This window comes from Trichoplusia ni, chromosome 20 (genome assembly GCF_003590095.1).
Source record: "Trichoplusia ni isolate ovarian cell line Hi5 chromosome 20, tn1, whole genome shotgun sequence".
Taxonomy (NCBI): domain Eukaryota; kingdom Metazoa; phylum Arthropoda; class Insecta; order Lepidoptera; family Noctuidae; genus Trichoplusia; species Trichoplusia ni.
Genome location: NC_039497.1, coordinates 308,841 through 329,539, shown reverse-complemented (window position 1 = coordinate 329,539; position 20,699 = coordinate 308,841). Strand labels below are relative to the sequence as shown.

Genomic DNA, 20,699 nt, shown 5'->3' with positions numbered 1-20,699 from the left:
GGGTTTCTCTATAAAATGAAATCTGCAACCAGCAATGTAGTGCACACCGCAAGGATTGTATTCGGCGCTCTTTCACCGTCTTTTGTTCGAGCCACAGTCACAGAAGAGTTTTTAATCGGGAAAAAATTATTCACCAATGAGACTTTGAAATCAGCACTACAGAAATTGGAGAAAGAGTTGGTGGTAGTTGAAAATCCTCCAGAACCTTCTGTAGAATACAGAAGGAAAACTGCACTTGGATTATTTTATAAGGTATTTCCTGAAAGAGCAAGTTACCTTAGCAAACAATTTTATCATAAAGGTTCATGCGTGTGTGAATTCTTGTATGTGTGAATAATTTTGATGCATTCATATGCATGCATTCCCCTGCGCACTAATTCAGTAGATACTAATCTAATCTTTGTACCGTTGTCGTAGGGACTTTTGCAACTGGCACCTGCTAATGTTGTGGATGGTCGCTATCGCTCTGGAGCTATCAACCTCCATGATTCTCGACCTGTGTCTCGAGCCGTTCAAACATTTGAAACCAATCAAACAATCTGGCCTGTCAACCAACCAATAATGCAAGTCGACGCTTTGGTAAATACTTAAGTCATTGAAAATTAAAATGAATTCATAGATTTTAAAGAAATCAAAAGATTAATCATTCTTTGTTTATTCCAGCTCAAAACTTCTGGTGAAGCTTTCTTTGTAGATGACCTTCCAAAATATCTTAACGAAGTATTTTGCGCTCTCGCTCTCAGTACTGTAGCTGTCGGCGACATTGTATCCATTGATGCAAGCAAGGCTCTGGTATAACTGATATTTCTCTGTCTATTTGTTAGTACAAAACTAGAGGTAGTGTAAAATATTTATGAATAACCGTTATTTTTTGTAGGAATACCCAGGGGTTATTGCATTCTACACAGCTAAGGACATTCCAGGAATCAATTCATTTATTCTTCCACTTAACTTTGTTTTCATTTCGTCTGAAGAGGTATTCTCCAGTGGTTCCATTCAATATTATAACCAACCCATCGGAGTCATTGTAGCTGAAACTCGGGCTATTGCTGAGAGAGCTGCCAAATTAGTTCAAGCAACATATAAAAACATTAAAGATCCGGTGGTTGATATAAAAGAGGCCAAAGATAATCCTGAGAGAACAACACTCTTTGCTGAACTAAATGCAACAGATGAAGGAGAAAACGTTGAAGAAGTAATAAAAGGGTCCAATACAATTTATGGGCAGTACCATTTTTCTACTGAAACATTAACCACTGTCATTAAACCTTCTGAACATGGTTTGGATGTTTATACCTCAACACATTGGACAGAAGGTATTCAAATAATGATCGCAAAGGCGTTGAAGATGGATCAAAACCGGTGAGAATATACTATACCTATATGATATGTACTTAATACATAAGATGATTAACGGATCAGCGCTGAAAACCAGCGCTGTTGTATCGTGCCTGCGTGCGCGAGACACAGCATTTATGCTGAGCGCTGTCCCTTTTTCACAAGGTGGCGCAAATGCAGCGTATTTAAATGTCTGTTTGTTCTGTCATTAGTTTTATTTGTTTTATTGCTTTTGCGTCGTTTGCAAATTCGATAATAAATGGTTTTTCTTTTTTTCTATTTAATGTCTCAATTCTTACGATTAATAGCATCGACGTCCACACGCGTCGAGTAGGAGGCTCTTTTGGCATCAAACTGACGCGCATAATTCAGGGATCAATTGCTGCAGCTCTGGTAGTGACAAAACTTAACAGGCCTTGCCGATTTATACAGTCTTTGACCACCAACATGCGTGCTTTAGGAAAGAGATTACCATGCCATTCTGAGTTTGAAGTGAGTTTATACAGATATTTGTCTTAGTATTGATATTTTATTGTTTATGCCGCCCGAATATTGTTACTGTACGAATAAGAACGCCTCACGCGACCTTCGCAGATATTGAAGGGAGCCGTGAGATACGTTTTTATTAAAATAGACTGTTTTGCACTGTTACATACAACTGTCAAATGCAAGGTTTCCTTTTTAATTTATAAAGATTCGTGTTTAATTTCATAAATCGTGATTAAAATTTCAAGGCAAGCAACAATGCAGTGGATGGTGCTAACCTGTGAAAAAAGATTGTTACTCTAGAATTTAGGATATATGTCTACCAAGAGTGGGAACATGAAGAACACCTACAATAGCGTGTATAACTTCTCTATTTTATATGTTTTCAGACAGGCGTCGATCGTTCTGGAAAAATCCAATACTTAACCTTGGCTTCCTACGAAGACCACGGGTCCATAGTTAACGAACAGTTTAATTTACTCGGTCTGGGAGTTTACAACAACGCTTATGATAAATCTCGATGGAACTTCAGGACTTTTAGTTCCACTACTGATACTGCTTCGAACACTTGGGCTCGAGCTCCAGGTATTTTTAACTTTTCCTTATCATGTGCACCCTTTAGTTTGGCTCTTTTGCTTAAAGTAAATATAAGTAGATTGTACTATCCTGCGACATAGTAATAATTTAATTTGCAGGTACATTAGAAAATATAGCTATGGCTGAATTTTTAATGGAGCAAATCTCTTGTGAAATGGAATTAGACCCTCTAGATGTGAGACTTGCCAACTTAGATTCACAGTATGCTCGTGATCTTAAAGAAATGATTGACAGTATTATCATAAAATCTGATTACAAGAATCGGCGAGACATGGTAACGAAATTCAACATTGAAAACAGATGGAAAAAACGTGGCTTGAGATTTAGTTTCCTAAGATGGACTCCTATTGGTGGATTAAACTTATATGTCAATCTATCAGTATACCGTGGTGATGGTTCTGTAATTATAACTCACGGGGCTGCAGAAATGGGACAAGGAATAAACACCAAAGCAGTGCAAGTTGCAGCTTATATTCTTAATATTCCAATCGAGAAAATTAAAATTAAAGAAAATAATACCGTGATTGCTCCAAACTGCAATTTATCTGGTGGAAGTGTTGTGAATCAAAATGTCATAGTGGGCGTGAGAAGAGCTTGTGAGCAACTTTTGGTGAGACTTCAACCTGTGAGAGATCAAATGGAAAATCCTACTTGGGAAGAATTAATAATTGAAGCATACAACAATAATGTCGATTTAAAAACTCATGGTTTTACGAAAATGACCGAGGAATATACTCATACTGCTTATGGCGTTACTCTCGCTGAAGTAGAAATTGATGTTCTAACTGGAGAGTTAGAAATATTGAGAGTAGACCTTTGTGAAGATGCAGGTTTGAGTGTTAGTCCTGAGATTGATGTAGGTCAAGTAAGTATGGCATTGTTCATATACACAGGTTATAGATATTCTCATTCTGTACTAAACTTAGTGTAACCAATGATTTATTTACTGTACTGTACTTTACACATAGTACCTTGTTATATTGACTCGCAAAATTACTTATGCTTTTAAAAGTGAACTAATTTTCTAAAGATACGTTAAATAAACTTAAATATATTCTTCTTTCAAACAGGTAGAAGGAGCTTTCATTATGGGTATGGGTTATTGGACGTGCGAGAACCTAGTCTACTCAAAAACTGGAGAACTCCTCACTGATAGAACATGGAACTACAACGTGCCGCTAGCCAGGGATATTCCGCAAGATTGGAGAGTTTATTTCAGGAAGAATTCCTTCTCTGAGGAACTGATTTTTGGATCCAAGTGTAAGTAGAATTGACAAAGCTACTATGTACTTAGATACATTGAACAAGTGAACACTTTACTTAAGCTTGTATTTTAGTTTCACAGTGCACACCTAAAAACGCTTTGAAATGTTAAAGTACAATTTATAATTTCATAGAATTTTCAGGGGCATATAAAATTTAATATTCGTTTCGCCACAGGTATTGGTGAACCTCCAATATGTATGGCGGTGGTCATAGCTCTGGCTATTCGAGAAGCTATTGTTTCTGCCAGGCTGGAGTCTGGCATCCCAACAAAACAGTGGTTTAGAGAAGGTTTTTTACTACGAGCGTTTAAAGCTCCCTGTTTATCATCTCTTGCAAATATCAATTTTAAAATCGTTTGCCATTAATTTTCTTATATCATCTTTCACAGTATTCTTTTTATGGGTCTTGAAAAGTTTTCAAGCTAATTAAGCGTGAGATAATCAGCCTTATAGACATTTCATTAACAACTGATACTGCTTAATCGATCACATTTGATTCTATCATGATGCCAGCTTTCATTGGTTTTATTCACTACTTTTGCAATAGATCTTATGAATAAAAATAGGTTCACTCTGGGTCTGGCGTGTGACATGACAATTTTTTAAATTGATATATACACCGTGATTTTTAGTCGTCTTACAAAAGCAGCCCAGTTCATGTATCCAATGCCTAGAACACGTTCATGATAAAAAAAACAGGTATTTGTGAGATTTGAATAAATTTAAAATGCAATTTTTATTCAATATTATGATGCAATTCGTAGTTATAGAACCACAGCTCTGTTGCGAGCGCGGTCCGAGCCTTGTAACAATGGTGAGGGGCGCGGGCGGCGGCTTTTTTATCATTTTTAAGAGTATATTTCAGATTTATCTTGTTTCATTTTTCTTCGTACCTATTATCTTAGTTGATGGTAAAAAATAATAATCGCGCCTAGGGGTATTTTACGTCGGATACATAAACTGGGCTTCGTTTGTAAGACGACTACAAAATCACCGTGTATATTAACACTTTGTCACATTAATTTGTCTCTTTTTCAGATGGTCCATATACTGTTGAAAGGAGTTGTTTACTTACTTCCACAAAAACTGCTGACTTTAAGTTTAACTAGGCAGTATGCAGTACCTACTGACAGTACATTTAAACAGTGAAAATTTCCGACTGAAAATGGATATTGGACAGTATCAAAAAGTTATTGAAACGTATAAGAAAGTAAACTTATTGGAGAGAAAAACCATGACACCGAAGTCTTCACGCCAGTTAAATTTAATAAGGACAAGCTGTTTTTCGACGCCTACAAAGACAAATTCCTCTCCTAAGTTGACAAATTATCCACCTAATATTGTTGAACTGGCACAGAATACTAGAGATAGCTGCGATAATTCTTTTAATTCAGCTTTATCAGAACGTGTAACTGAGGGAAACTTGGAGGCAAAGTCTCCGAAAGATGTCATCAGTAACTCATTCACACTACCAGTCAGTTCAATCCATGATGAGTATGTTGACGAGTCTATTCCCACATCGAAGACAGAGTCCAACATTGAATGTTCTCCTGTTGAAAACAAGCAGTCGACCAGTATCTCACAAACTAATTCGCAAAAAGAAGCTACTCAAAGAGTCATGATCTTCGCTGATCAAGTTGGATATGGTGTTCGTAAAATCTTGCAGTACTATCTTGGGTCAAAGTTCATCGTCACGTCATTTATTAAGCAAGATGCAACTACTGAGCAGGTTTTGAAATCATGTGCAAGTATGTGTAAAGACTTTAGTAAAACCGATTTTGTTATTATATTAGCTGGCTCAAATGACAACAATCCCATGAATATTCAAACTTATTTACATTATACATTATGTCAATTAAAATCCACTAATGTTTTAGTAGGTCAAATTTACAAGCACCACTCTCTGAATGTAAATAGTGTAAATAAACTACTAAAATTTGTGTGCGGTAATTGTACAAATTCTACCTTTCTGTCGTTACATAGTGATGTTTACATGCCTTACGTAAATAAATTGCATGCATGTAGATTAATACATAGACAGATTCTACACATAAATTATAAATACAATTATCAAACTTATACTGAAAATCTAGTTAGTCGGAAAATGAATACTAAAATACAAACAAAAATTTTCAAAACTGTCGGGGTTCAGACTGATTGTATTGATGCGGCGACAAAAACAAACGACTTAACTCTAAAATCAGATTTTTTTCGTGAATAGAGATGACAATGATATATCTGTAAAATATAGCAACAATTATACTAATCTCCCAATGAATTGTACAAATTTAATAATTTTTCACCAGAATATATGTGGTATTTCAAACAAGATAATCGAAATAGAAGCCTACATACAAACCCTTGGGAAAAAATTGGACTACCTATGCTTTACTGAGCATTTCTTAAATAGTATGTCAGTTACTTCTTTTAACTTAGATGGTTACAAATTAGCGTCTTATAATACACGAAATAAGAAAAAGAGAGGGGGGAGCTTAATTTTAACCCAAGCAGATAGGCAAGTAGAGAATGTAATAGCAGTTGATAGATTGTACGCCGTAGAGAGTTTTGAGGTTTGCTGCATAAAGGATACCACAACTGGAGTGTATGTATGTTGTGTGTATCGTAATCCCAATGATAAGAATTTTGATATTTTTACGAGTAAAATGGAACTCTTACTAGAGTTTTTATTCAATAAGAAATGCATTATTTGCGGAGACTGTAATGTCAACTTGCTTTTGGAAAACAAAAAACGTGCTGATTTTTTGAGTCTGCTGGCATGTTACAATTTTAGATGTCTTTTTGATACCCCCACGTTTATTCGTAACAACTCGTATTCCTGCTTAGACAATATCATAACGAATTTACACGAAGAACAGGTATTAGTAAGTGAAATTGACCACAATGGTTTAGGAGATGGACATGGAGCACAATTGGGTGAATTTTTAGTAGACAATATGATAGAAAAAAGAAATAATCAATTCTTAGTAATTAATAAAAGAATCTTTAATTGTAGAAATAGTTTATCTTTTAAGGACAGACTATTGCAGCAAAACTGGAGTTCAATGGGGATTAATTCATTTTTAAGAAATTTTAATAATACTTTTCGGAAAAGTTTCAAAAAACAAGAAATAAAAATCAATTTGAAAAGGGGATCACAGTTAAAGTGGGTAACTAAAGGACTAAAAACTTCTAGTAAAATGAAAAGAGTTTTATGCACAAATACTGGTAATTACGTTCATGAAAGTGTACTCAATTACAAAAATAAATATATTCGCATATATAGAAGAGTCATGACCAAAGCCAAAAAAATGGCAGTTGCAGAGAAAATTGATAACTCTAAAAATGTAAGTAAAGAAGTTTGGAAAGTAATTAATAACCGCACAAACAGATTAAAATTAGTGAATCAGGAACCACTTCTACTAAAACTCAACGATCGAATCATAAACTCGCAAACTGCCGTAGCAAACATATTAGCAAAACAGTTCAATCATAATTGTGATACAGCTGAAACTAAGACGGAGGAAGTTCTATTTCTTCTACGACAAAGTTGTGAAAGGGTCATAAATGATATGTCACTAACGTCTACTACACCCAAAGAAATATCACAAATAATTAAAACTATGACTAACAAGCACTCCAGTGGATATGACGAAATCCCTATTGCTGTTCTTAAAGAGCATATAAAAATACTGGCGGGGCCACTATCTATATTCTTTAACAACTGTCTTGAGCAGGGTATTTTTCCGGAACAATTAAAAATTGCAAAGGTTGTGCCAGTGTATAAAAAGGGTTCTAAAACAGACCCTAAAAATTACAGACCAATTTCGCTTCTATCTACACTTTCAAAAATTTTTGAAAAAGTATTGAAATCTCGATTATTGACTCATATTCATTTAAATAAAGTTCTGCATGACAGACAGTTCGGTTACCAGAAAGGAATTGGCACTGGAGATGCCATTTATAAACTTACTGATGATGTGATTAGCAAAATAAATCATAAATTAAAGGTAGCAGGGATTTTCCTAGATTTATCTTCCGCATTTGATACGATTGATCACAATCTACTTATTGCTAAATTGAATTATTATGGTGTCAGAGACAGAGCCCTGCAATTATTTACATCGTATTTAAGAAACAGGAAAATGTATGTAGAAACCAGTACTACAGAACTGAATGGACAACGAAAAACATACCAATCATCCATGATTAATATTACCACTGGTGTACCACAGGGTTCGATATTAGGTCCCATTCTGTTTATCATTTTCACTAATGATTTGATAAATTATATTAAAATAAACATCCCAGACACTAATCTCACAGTCTTTGCTGATGACACTAACGCTGTAGTGGGGGCGAAAAGTATTAGTGAACTAACAGACAAGGTCAATACTACACTGGAAGCATTTAGTTTTTGGTTCAGTACAAACAGATTAATAATAAATATTAAAAAAACGAACATAATGTTGTTTCGAACCACTGCAGGCAATAAAGATACTATGAACATAACCCTTAACAATGAAAAGATAGAATTAGTGAGAGAAGTTAAATTTCTAGGTATCCATTTAGACGACCTGCTAAACTGGAAAAAAGAACTAGCACACATAGACTCCACTATATCATCTGCGTGTTATGCTTTGAGGACCTTGAGAGACGAATTAAATACGGAACAGTTAAAGATGGTATATTATGCTCTCGTCGAATCCAGACTTCGATATAGTATACAGTTCTGGGGGAAAAGCTACATTTATAATTCTCAACGAGCCTTCATTCTCCAAAAAAGAGCAATACGTACGATTGTAAAAATTACACAAAGAGAAAGCTGTCGATCCCATTTTCAGCGTTTAAATATTCTAACATTGCCCAGCTTATACATACTTGTGTTGTTAATTAATTTAAAAAAATATATCCATGAATACGAGTCTGAGGAAGAAAGAATAGCCAGGGAAACCACTCGTAGAAAGGACTTAAAAAATAAAGTTGTACCTAATTTTAATATTATCAAGCATAGCCCTCATTACCAAGCTGTACAAATATTTAATAGACTGCCAGCGGATTTAAAGATTTCGTTATATACTAGCTCTTTTAAAGATAAGCTCAAAGCATTTCTGTTAAGTAAAAACTTGTACTCAGTGAATGAAATATAATTTAATATTAACACACCAATTTTCTATTTAAAAAAAAAATGCTTTATTTTATTTTATTTTGTTATTGTTTATATTAATCTTTTTTCATTTAATATTATTGCTGCATGCTCACTTGAGAATTTATTTTAATATTAATTAATAATGATGATGTATGTAATGTAATGTATCAAACACAATGTATATTGTTCCTGATAAATAAATAAATAAATAAATAAATACAGTTGACTACTGAATTGATATGAAATTATAATCTCTTATTTTTTTCTTTTGTGTATTTTGTTGGCATTCACCTATGTTATTTAACCTTTTTTTAAGGCACGGTCTAAAATAAAAATCAAGTACAAGAAAAATATGACCTTTTATTATAAATCGCTTTTAAATTATGACAAAAATATACACACTGCAAATGACTACGCCTGAACATAGAGGTAAATTACATTAATTTTAATTATTTGTCACTGATCTATTTGCATTTCTAAATACAGGATATCAATAGATTTCTTTAACAGATTCCAATAAAAGGCTTGATTTGAAAGGTGACAACAAAAACAATTTAATAAAATTTGAAATCCTCAACTTTTGTCGACGCCAACAGGCAGTTCCTGGCGACCGTGTAAGGTCCATCTGTAAGCATCATAAAAATGATTAATGTTCTGATTCTTACTGATATTTCGTCTCATAGAAAATTAAGCAGGACTCAAAAAGCAATATCCTGCTATTTGAAGATCAACCGATTTCCTAATAAATACGATTCATTTTTATTTTAATTTTGATTTAATGAGTGCGGCAAGTTTCTAGAAAAGATAAATTATTTTTCACCAAAAAATTATCTATCATCAAACTCAAAAGAAAAAAAAGCAACCCATGCTTACTTTCTTGGAACCATTCTTGTGGAGAAATGCCCGACTCCTGCCTGGCAGCCACGATGGCTTCTCTTATAGCGAAGGCTATGACGATGGACATGCATATCGGTGGTTCACCGATACCTGTGACCAAATTAAACTGCAAATAGCTTTTCGAACTAAACAATTATTTCTCACAATATTTAAGTAACCAACTAAGCTGTATATATATATTCAAAGTTCATTAGACTTACATTTAGAACCAAATATGGCATCTTCGGTATAAGAGTTCTTTCTGAAATAAACCCTCAAGTCCTGAGGAATATCTCTGCATAAAGGTACATGGTAGTTCCAGGTTCTATCGGTCAGGAGCTCTCCATTTTTCCCATACATCAGGTTCTCACATGTCCAGTATCCTAGACCCATCATAAAAGCACCTTCTACCTGAAAGTACACGACACGAATATTGGAAAGCCGAATGGGAGTGCACTTAATAGAAATAGTTTTAAAACCAAGACATGAAAACCATACTATGCTTAGTAGCTATACCAGTTTCACTTATACAATTTTTTTATTATTTTTACTTAAAATTAGACCAAAAGTCTGTTTATCGTACTTGGATAAAATATTGTTTACCTGTCCCACGTCTACTTCAGGACTAATACTTAGACCGACATCTTCAATAAGATCAACCCGCACTATCTCCAACTCTCCAGTCAACACATCTATTTCTACTTCAGATACTGTTACTCCATAAGCTGGAAATGGATATTCTTCCGTATTTTTAGTAAATCCACGAGCTTGCAATTCCACATTTTGTGCATACGCTTCGGTTATAAGCTCTTCCCAAGTAGGATTATCCATCTGGTCCCTTATAGGTTGAAGTTTAGCTAGGAGTTCCTCACAAGCACGTCTAACCCCCACAACTACATTGAAGTTTACAAGACTTCCTCCCGACACATAACAGTTGGGAGCAATCATAGTATTGTTTTCTTTAATCTGAATTTTGTCCATAGGAATATTCAACAAATAGGCTGCAACTTGCACTGCTTTGGTATTTATTCCTTGACCCATCTCAATACCCCCGTGCGTTATGGCAACAGTACCATCACCACGGTAAACTGATATATTTATGTACAAGTTTAAGCCACCCGTGGGAGACCATCTGAGAAAAGCCACCCTCAAACCTCTTTTTTTCCATCTGTTTTCCGAATTGAACTTAGTAACTAAGTTTCGTCTATTCTTGTAATCAGATTTTACGAGAATGGTGTCGAGCATCTCTTTAAGAGAACTTTCATATTCTTGGTCTAAGTTAGCGAGCCTTACATCTATAGGGTCTAAATTCATTTCATATGAAATTTGCTCCATGACAAGCTCTGCCATAGCGATGCTTTCCAACGTACCTGCAATTTTTAAAGTGTGATGAGAAATATTTACTCATTTCGCAATTACCAGAGCAAGGAAACATTTGTAAGATACTTTACCTGGAGCTCTTGCCCAAGTGTTTGATGCGGTATCGGTTGTTGAGTCAAAGCTTTTGTAGTTCCACCTTGATTTATTGTAGGCATTATTAAACACTTCAAGGCCAATTAACGAGAACCGTTCATTCACTGTGTATCCATTGTCTTCGTAGATATTGTAGTCTATATGCTGGATCTGACCCGAGCTATTTACGCCAGCCTAAAACAAGAAAAATTAAATTAAAAACAGCCTCATTTATTGAAATATCTATTTTTAAAGCAAAAGTAGTAAACTTACGTTGAATTCTGAGCAACATGGTAAGCGCTTGCCATGGGCCCGGGTGTTGGTTGTCAAAGATTGTATAAACCTACAAGGTCTATTTAATTTCTGCACAACTAATGCCGCCGCAATTGCTCCCTGATTTGCACGAGACAGCTTGAGTCCATAAGAGCCTCCAACACGACGAGTGTGTACATCAACCCTGGTAAATTTTGAACAGATTTTAATAAAATTACTTACGTTTTACAATTTTGTTCATGATTAAAACATTAATTTACCTGTTTTGGTCTATGTTCAATGCCTTCGATATCATCATCTGCACTCCCTCAATCCAATGCGTTGAGCTATACACATCGAATCCCTGATCCGAGGGGTTAACAACCGTAACCAAGGTCTCTATAGTAAAATGGTACTGTCCATAAATTGAATTTAGTCCTTTTATTTCCTTAACAACATCTTCACCTCTATCAGTAGCCTCCATGGTCATGGCTGCTGTCGTTCTGTTTGGATCATCTTTGGCATCACGAATATCAATCAAAGGTTCTTTAACGTTAGTATATTCACCGACAACTAATTTAGCAGCTGTATCAGCTATGTGACGAGACTCGGCAACAATGATTCCGATAGGTTGGTTATAGTATTTTACTTCACCACTGCATAAAATTTCTTCGGTTGAACCAAACAACAGTTGATCGGGCATCGTAAAAGTATTTGCTCCTGGGATGTCTTTAGCAGAATAGAAAGCTATTACACCGGGATAGGCCTGAAAACACGAAAGATATTTAAAAACTATTGTAACTTATAAATAAAAAAACATTTCTTAAATTAAATAATTTACCAGAGCTTTGCTAGAGTCAATTGATACTAAATTTCCAAGAGCCACAGTACTGAGTGCAAATGCGCAGAATACTTCTTGATGAAATCTTGGAAGGTCTTCCACGTATAAAGCTTCACCAGCTGTTTGAATCTGTTGAAAGATTACCAGATACAAATATTTGTATTATTCTCTAGTATTCTAGAAATCAACATCTACAAGTCTGCAATAATCTTAGTTGACATTAAGGCATTTGGATACGGAGTGTTACCTACCAAACCATCAACTTTGGTAACTGGTTTATTAATGGGCCATTTTTCTGGGTTCGTTTCAAACAACTGATATCCTCTTGACAAAGGCCGCTCGTCATGAAGTTTGATGGCTCCGGATCGATAGCGGGGATTCACAGTATTTTCCGGAGCCAACTTCAAGAGTCCCTGTAAAATGGACATTTGATTCATTATGTAGAATTAGAAAAAAAAAATGTTGCATTATGCCATGTGCATACGTTGCATATATATCTGTCAATACATTTATTGTTTTTCTTTATGTAATCGTTAAGTGTTTTTTTTTTTGTTTTGTTCGGTCATCTTACTTTGTAAAACAATCCCAGCGCAGCTTGCTTTCTATACGCGACGGGTGGTTCTCCCGGATTTTCTTCAACCACCAGCTCTTTATCCAACGTCTTTAATGCTGTAGTTAATGTATCATTTGTGAACAAGTTTTTTCCCTTCAGGTACTTTTCCGTGGCAGTGGCTCTGACGAATGTTGGTGAAATGTTGCCGAACACAATCCTAGCGCTATCGACTATGTTGCTAGAGGTTGATTTCATTTTGTATAAGAAGCCAGCATTTATCATTCCACGGGCACTGTCTGAGCGAGGCATTACCTGAAGTAAGTAGTTTTAAATTTATTAAAAATACGGAATAGAAGAGCAGCTCGATCTAGTTTCGAATTGGTGAAGAAACGAGTAAAGCGCTCACCTTAAAGGTAACTAGTTTGTGCTCCTTACTCAACGGCGGGAGCATAACGTTCAAAAGAACTCGTCCCTTCATAGATGTCTTCAGAAACTGTTGCATTGTCAGGGTCCTCGTAACCAAAGAGCTTATTTCTAAAAGTCAAATTACTTATTTGTTTTTTTTATTTATTCTTGAATGCAATAGGAACTAATTAAAAAAACACCTTATACTTACGTATGGTGACTTGAGCCCCAACTGTTTCTAAAAGTACGAAAATATCTGAAACGAACCATGCATTTTTGTTCTTCAACATGAGATTGCCAGCGATGGACCCCAACTAAAAAAAACATAATAGGATAGTGATTAGCCTCTAAAACTGCACACCACTTACGAAAAATAACTGAAGTCGGTCTCCGGATCTAACCGGATTAGATAAGCGATAGTGATAGAGCCCATCATCAGTCGCTTACTGTAAAACAGTTAACCCAGTTACCCGAGCTATATACGATCAGCAAATGTCCGAGTTTAAAGCACAAAACTATAAAATTTTGTTGTAAGTCGTGTCTGAGTAATACTTGGAAAAATAATGTTAATGAATACTTACATTTCTAACAGGGATATGTGCGACCTTCTGAACGTGTTCGTATATTTTCAGCAAGTACTCAAAATATTCATTTTTAGCAACCGTCTTAAGTATTTGTAGAAACTCAGTGAGTGTTGTTCCAGCTTTAACTATTAGGTTCTGATCTAAAACGTAGCCTTTCAGTTCTTGGACTCCACTTATATCAATAAGAAGCCGAGGATACTCATCAATTGGATAAACACCTGGAAAAAAACAAATTATAATGTATATATGTATGTATACGTCTATATCACACACACTGGCAGTAAACCAGTAGTCTGAAATGTTCTGCTAACCTTTTCCGGTATTCCCATTAATAAGCATATAGGAACTATCGCCTTCTCTGGTCAGAATCTTAAAGATGTCTTTTACTGATAGCACTCGCACCCAAAGTCTCCCATCTTTCAATTTAATTTCAATAATATCTTCTTTATCCACAAAGCACCACTCACTCTCCTCACAGTTACTCTTATCACACTCTTCGCCTGTCTTCTTGCAGATGTGAAGATCTTCAATGTCAGGGAGAGTTATTTGTCTCGGAGCATCTTTGGCAAATTTCTTGAAAGCGTCAAGGATCGGTCTGTATCCTGTGCAGCGACAGACGTTGCTGCCAAGCGATCTTTCGACTTCCAACATTGTGATATCTGGGTTTGATTGCAAAAGACTGCAAAGCAGAAGCAAACAAATGTTTAAACACAACTCTACATGTTGCCATGGAAACGTAATACTAAAATGGATCTTGGGCCTTTTAAGTAGGACTAATATGTACCAACAAGCTTTATTTACCTGTACATGGACATGACCCAGCCAGGTGAGCAGTACCCACACTGGGAGCCACTGTCTTCCGCCAGGGTTGTCTGCAGCGCGTGGTAGCCTTTCTTCCTGTTCCCCAAATCTTCGATAGTGGTGATATCCAAGCCATGGCATGAAGTCACGGACATCATACACTTAAATAAAAAAAGTTAATTAGTGTACGTTTCAAAATATTTTTCGGGTTTACTCATAGCGGCACCTTTCTTGTTCTTCGTGAAATTACGTCAGTTTTTTATAAAAACATCTGAACAAACTATCAAAATTTGGAATATTTGAACAAATGTGTGAACGTTCTTGAACTTTCAAATGTATAGAGTAAATTACGCAATATACTAATTAATTAAAGTAGTTTCATCCCTGATCTTCGGTCCATTCCTTGTTTGGTTGATAATATATCGGATTGTGACATTGAATTGTGTCTGCGGTGGCTTCTTTTTTTCGTTATTTCGGGTTGTAATTGGATAAATAGTTACCGAGTTGACTCCGTAGGATGGTGTATCACCGCGCCGCACGCTGAGCACGCAAGCGCCGCAGCCAGCCTCGCGGCACATGTACTTGGTACCCTTCAGCCCGATCTTGTCGCGGACATAATCCAGCAGCGTCACGTCCGAGCTCACCTCGCATCCCACTACACAAAGAGAAAAATATGAAATCCTAATACTACTTAATTCTAGTATAATTAGCAATTTTTTAAATCGATTTATGTTCCTCAAATTGTTAGTTACTATCGAGCAGAAGGCAAGCGCCGCAAGATTCTGAGGACTGGCCCGAAATGGGAAAGCAATATGCAACAGAAGACTAGAACATCCGAATCCCAATGCTATGTATTTATATTCTGATCCGGATATTTTCATTTTTTGCATTAGCGAATTAGGTATTTCACAGTAACCAATGGTACCCAATACTGGACGAGACCCTAAACCAAATTATTCCAAAATTTTGTATCTACGTCACAGTCAACCAAACCAAAACTTGTTTTAGGCACTTAAAAAAAACAATTAAAATTGTAAATAATTTTTTTTCATACCACTATGTTTAATCCCATTAACTGTAAAGTGGACTCGCTCCATCGTTCACTATTGATCAACTACAAAAATTTGAGGTTCCTTATCAACCGACGTGAACTGAGTCACAACCATTTACATAAAAATATAAACAGCTGTAAGTGAAATCAACTATTACGAAACGTCATGTTGCAAGCAGTTTGAAAAACTAGTTATTTGCATATAATATATTTAACATTATTAACATTAAAATAAAAATGATAGGTATGAGATGCTCTTCATAAGGTTTTGGTAGTATTTTATTTTCGACCTTTTTTCAAGTCTCAAACTATATTCATCATCTACCAAATCTTCCTTATTCCCTTTCAAAAGTAGACCAGTAGAAGAAGGTTTGGCGGTTTACCTTTTTTAACAAGGACTGAGCTGTATAGCTTTATCTAATTAGTTCTACATCTGCCCAGAAAACTTCCAAGTTGGACTGAACAGTTTTCACAATAACTCATACTCTTGAAACTATTTTACTAATTTCACGTGGCCTCTCTCGTGTTATCTTCGTATTTACCAAAGGAAATTAAATTCGAATTCTATAATTGTTTAATAAGCTGTAATAACTACTGCTTCTGCGTGACTGCACTGACATCTGAGTGACGCAGGTGCTCTCTTCATCGACCATTGTGCCATGGACTGACCCTGTTGCTAGCCTAGCGCCAATGTTTATTGTGCCCTGTATTATTTCTGTTAATGGCCTGGCGCTTATGACCACGATGCCCTGTACTGGAGCTGTTACTGGCCTGACTAACCAATGTCCAGTAAACTTTTGCCATCGGCGCCATCATGACCTAGGCCTTGATCGCTGGAAAAATGTGTTATCAACTAGATTTTTTCTCATCCTAAGTGTTCTTTTTGATCTTTACGAAACTTTCCGCTTCTCATTTTTTGTTACTGGCTTTCCATGTCATACAAAATTGCTTTTTTTTATATTATAGCTGGTAACCTTATTTTCCGTAGGTTTGCATTACATCTTTAATTGGGTTCAAACTAATTGCTTTTTATCACACTTTAACAGTTTTATAAAGTATTTATTTAGAACGCAAAGATAAATTGTGTTTACCACTTCAATTGTACCTACGAATACTTCATAAATAATTTAAATTAGGAGTCTGAAAACAAATTTTATGATACAAACTGTATACACAAAAAGACTTGAAAACATATCTGTCCAAAATAGAAGGAACATATTTAAATATGAATCATATACTTTAATTAAAGGTGCATTTTACTTACAAAGTGGTATGAAATTACGTCAATCGACATGTTCCTACTGATGGTAAACACTGGAAAAGTAGTGGCGATACATGATTTAAAATTGAGACTTGTTTTTGGGACATCTTCAAAGCATGAGACGGCTACGCTACCAGTTTCATGCAATTTCTCATGCGTAGTTACAACGACACTACCGACCCGCACGTATATAGGATAGTAATACAAGCCTATTAAAGACCTCCTACGAGACCTAGACCTCTTCCCATAAGTCTGATCAATAACCATCATGCTAGCTCATTGCGGGTTGGCGGTTTCAGTTTCTAAAATCTAGATCCACTTTTTCTCGTGATTTTTTCTTCACGGTTTATTAAACTACTGAAGGTAGTCTATCTAAAGTTACTTTGATTCTTGCCAGCCTTAAGATCAAGCTTGATCCCTTTAAAAATTCACAGGTGCATAAAAAAAATTGGTCACGACTAATTATTCTTATTAATATTGAAAACAAATGAATGCATACCTATTCTAAGAATGCGTGCAAGATAAACATTGACTAAAGAAATCCTTCAAAGTTGGGATAATTAATAGAAATTTAATTTTAATGAACACCAAGAAAAGATCAGTACCACTAGCTCTTAAAGCTGCAAGTTTTGTAGGAGAAATGGCAATCTGCACCATCTGGTGTACAGACCATAGTTATTTCTTCAGGGTCGCTGGTGGACCCCAGATCAGGGTCATGAAGTATAATATTTTAAAGTTTTATAAATTAATAATTTAATATATTAATGAATTCGTTGCAACATTCGTGGGAACAAAATAATACTTACTTCCAAAAATATCATGATGATAATATATCGTACCAACTGACATGATTCCAAAAAATTATTACCTATTGTTATCAATGCAAATGAATTAAACAGAAACGTCTGTGTGTAGTATCAAAATAATGCAGTAATTACTTAATAGTTGAAAACCAGTGTTAAAATTAGGTTTGTCTGTCTGTTTCCATATACCTTCGTATGTATGGAATAACTAGAATTAAAAATTTTCTTACCAAAAACTATTTGATATCAGCTTTTCAAAAATTCCACTTCATTAGCATGACAAAGATAATTAAATTGAACAATTATAAAATTTTCTTTAATGATAAAAATAATTCTATAAGTTAAGCAAACGATGATACGCCAGTTCCATTGACTACACAGCTGATGTAATTAAACACCTATTCAAACATTTGTTGCATTCCAAATTTATTTCAGTATTAGTTCCAGTCTTACCAATGGTCATCATTCCAACTTTTCAAGGAGAGCACATTAAAATTTTTATTGTTCGTTAATGTACATTTCATATTAAGTAACATCATCATCAGCTTATTAACCCACAACTAGGCATTGGCTTTACTTAAAGTAATTTGATTTCCTGCCAGTCACGTTTGCAACTTTTTTGTCATGTGCCCATGTCGTCGTTTTAGGTATAATCTACGAAAAATCCTCAGAATTATCCTAACCTTCAAAATATTTTCAGTATCTAAAAATCTCTACATATTCATGCTATTAGAGTTACAACCAAACAGCTGAACCTCTGCCTTCCCCTGTAATACACCAGGTGTGTAACAACATAACCACATTGATTACACGATGTTAAGCCAGGTAAGACAGGGGCACTCGCTACATAAAGTGACCGACGCAATACATCAAGGCGACTTCCCCCTGCCAACTACAGTACCCTTTTAGTCCACATGACACCATATGAAATTTTAATTAAAAAATATCTGGGTGAAAGCGCACGCAAGACGTATGTGGAGTATGGCGGGTTAATGGCTCGCTCAGCAACTTACAGTTATAATATGGAGGTGTTTATGTACGGATAGTGTCGATGGTTTAGGTTTTATAGTGCTTGGGCGTGCTTGAAGCGTTTCATTAACGTGTGTAGGTTTAAGACTAGTATATACTACAAATTTTGTAATCGTTTTGTCCATTCAAAATGACGAAGAGTGAAATGACTTTCAGGAGAAATAATAATTAGCAAGCTGAATTTTTTCAGAGGGTAATATTTAATAAAAGAAGCAGCCAGATAAAAATTAGTAATAATGTTAATATTAATACTATTTATACCGAATATAGACTGAAAAAAGAGTCATCTACCTTTTTTAGAGACAGCTTGTAATTATTTGATATAATAACCAGGATAAGCACAGACAGACAAAAATAAAGCGAACCAAACGCAACACTGCTACCTCTCTCATTTCACACTTATTGACGCGAACTAAAATTTCCCAATATGCAACGCAGTACCAAAATAACTGAGCATTTAGTCGTGTTCGGATAGTCCAAGAGCCCTGGCAATATTGTGAAGCATCAAACGTAGAAGTTATTTGAGTATGCGTCTGTGTCACTAGTTAACGTCAGAATTGAACTTAAAAAGAATAGAAAAAATACGCTTAAAAGAAATCCGCCGAAGGCATCCTAGTTACTCACCGATTAGACGACTAGGACAAAAAACAAAACAAAACTTCTACTTTTCTTTTGAAGTCAGCTATCTTAGTGAACTGATTTTTTTAATTAGTCCTTACAGCGCATTTTATTTTATTTCATTTTAGAATATTTATCTTGACATGAGTCAATAAATAGAATCCATTTTTTCTAATAAAAATAAATAATAAGATTTAAATAGTATGCCCCGAGCTCTTAAACTATAGAGTATCGAATGTGAACCTCCAGTGGATGGTGTCAAATATTTCGCACATGTTAATATGTGATGCCAGTACTTGTGGTGTTCTTAGACAGGCGAGCAAAAGTAGAAGATCACACTTTCTGGTCACAATTTCCAGTGTAATTCTTATGTTTCAAATTTTCCATAGTTACTAAATTTACCATTTTCCATAATGTGTTGAGTAGTTTGTATCTAGCGCATATTTTACTGTTGTAAATAGTATTTTTTTTTGTTTCGCAACAGTTCTTACTTATTATGAAATACCCCCAGTTAAGAGACTCACCTAGCTACATACGATACCTATTACCTATATTTTGTATTGTTTTGTGGCCCCACTCGTACTAGCATTGTAGCCTAACGTACGAAACAAGTTGAACGCAATCCCGCACTTAGATTCTGGAAGCATCTACTTTTGCTTTTATTATCGCTTCCGCAAACAGAAACATTTTCGAACATTATTTTCATATTAGTACAGAATGGAAATGTTGGGGTTGTAACAAAATTCAATTAGCCAACTTTTCGCATTGGAAGATGTAAGATTATGAAAATTTCTAAAAATCAAAGATGCGCCATTCCAGAAAGTGTGGACTCATAAATAAAATGTTTATACTGTCCAATTAATAAAAGAGGAAAAAAGAAATACCTTCAATCACCCCGCTTACTGATGCCATGCATTTATCATTGTAATCTGCACATTTTGCATCGTGTCCCAGTGATTTCCGAGCTCTGTCAAAAGAGGTTTATCTGAATTCAATGGATTGATACCATTTCGAATGGAAACTGTCATTATGCAGAATCAGCACGTCAATCTGCTAGTAATGACGATGCATCTGCGAAAATGTAGTATTAATCTGTGAACGGTCGGGATCGTTAAAATGTGGAGCGGAAACTCTGCAGAAATTCTTTAGACATATCATTGGGACGAAATGTAAGCATCTGAACAAATATTGGTAAGTTAAAATACTTTTTACTTCTTGCAAATAACATAAAATCCTCTCATTGGATCAAGTATGTTAAAAGATCTTGTATAATTACTATTTGCCGACAGTGGTAAAATTCCCAACAAAATTAACAACTTACTAGCACAGAATAATATGGTG

The 20,699-nt window shown here is 35.2% G+C and overlaps 3 protein-coding genes across 3 annotated transcripts; 1 reads left to right on the top strand and 2 right to left on the bottom strand.

Moving 5' to 3' along the window:
- Positions 1-15: 15 nt before the first annotated feature.
- Positions 16-4,795, top strand: LOC113503921 (xanthine dehydrogenase/oxidase-like). Its single transcript, XM_026886065.1, has 10 exons — positions 16-252; positions 418-579; positions 664-792; positions 878-1,362; positions 1,647-1,830; positions 2,214-2,409; positions 2,520-3,286; positions 3,492-3,681; positions 3,862-3,975; positions 4,725-4,795. The coding sequence occupies exons 1-10, from the start codon at positions 16-18 to the stop codon at positions 4,793-4,795; spliced, it is 2,535 nt and encodes an 844-aa protein (XP_026741866.1).
- Positions 4,796-9,172: 4,377 nt separating this feature from the next.
- On the bottom strand, positions 9,173-13,128 carry LOC113503796 (xanthine dehydrogenase-like). Its single transcript, XM_026885894.1, has 10 exons — positions 12,825-13,128; positions 12,505-12,666; positions 12,254-12,382; positions 11,694-12,178; positions 11,434-11,617; positions 11,160-11,355; positions 10,312-11,078; positions 9,930-10,119; positions 9,706-9,819; positions 9,173-9,457 (listed from the first exon to the last, which is right to left on the bottom strand). Exons 1-10 carry the CDS (start codon positions 13,113-13,115, stop codon positions 9,387-9,389), a joined length of 2,589 nt encoding a protein of 862 aa, XP_026741695.1. The 5' UTR covers positions 13,116-13,128; the 3' UTR covers positions 9,173-9,386.
- Positions 13,129-13,153: 25 nt separating this feature from the next.
- On the bottom strand, positions 13,154-15,755 carry LOC113503797 (probable aldehyde oxidase 4). The gene is made up of 7 exons (XM_026885895.1): positions 15,651-15,755; positions 15,097-15,251; positions 14,597-14,757; positions 14,107-14,474; positions 13,793-14,013; positions 13,423-13,525; positions 13,154-13,340 (listed from the first exon to the last, which is right to left on the bottom strand). Exons 1-7 carry the CDS (start codon positions 15,691-15,693, stop codon positions 13,174-13,176), a joined length of 1,218 nt encoding a protein of 405 aa, XP_026741696.1. The 5' UTR covers positions 15,694-15,755; the 3' UTR covers positions 13,154-13,173.
- Between the last annotated feature and the right edge of the window lie 4,944 nt (positions 15,756-20,699).

Excerpts from the sequence above, each read along its gene's own strand:
- LOC113503921 (XM_026886065.1), top strand. The coding sequence starts at position 16 with ATGAAATCTGCAACCAGCAATGTAGTGCACACCGCAAGGATTGTATTC. Across the intron at positions 2,410-2,519 it reads CACTTGGGCTCGAGCTCCAG|GTACATTAGAAAATATAGCT; the intron begins GTATTTTTAACT and ends TTTAATTTGCAG. Across the intron at positions 3,976-4,724 it reads AAAACAGTGGTTTAGAGAAG|ATGGTCCATATACTGTTGAA; the intron begins GTTTTTTACTAC and ends TCTCTTTTTCAG.
- LOC113503797 (XM_026885895.1), bottom strand. The coding sequence starts at position 15,693 with ATGGAGCGAGTCCACTTTACAGTTAATGGGATTAAACATAGTG. Across the intron at positions 15,252-15,650 it reads TAATGGGATTAAACATAGTG|TGGGATGCGAGGTGAGCTCG; the intron begins GTATGAAAAAAA and ends CTCTTTGTGTAG. Across the intron at positions 14,475-14,596 it reads TGGGTCATGTCCATGTACAG|TCTTTTGCAATCAAACCCAG; the intron begins GTAAATAAAGCT and ends TCTGCTTTGCAG.
- LOC113503796 (XM_026885894.1), bottom strand. The coding sequence starts at position 13,115 with ATGCCTCGCTCAGACAGTGCCCGTGGAATGATAAATGCTGGCTTCTTA. Across the intron at positions 12,667-12,824 it reads CGCTGGGATTGTTTTACAAA|GGACTCTTGAAGTTGGCTCC; the intron begins GTAAGATGACCG and ends TCCATTTTACAG. Across the intron at positions 9,820-9,929 it reads TGCCATATTTGGTTCTAAAT|GTATCGGTGAACCACCGATA; the intron begins GTAAGTCTAATG and ends ATTTGGTCACAG.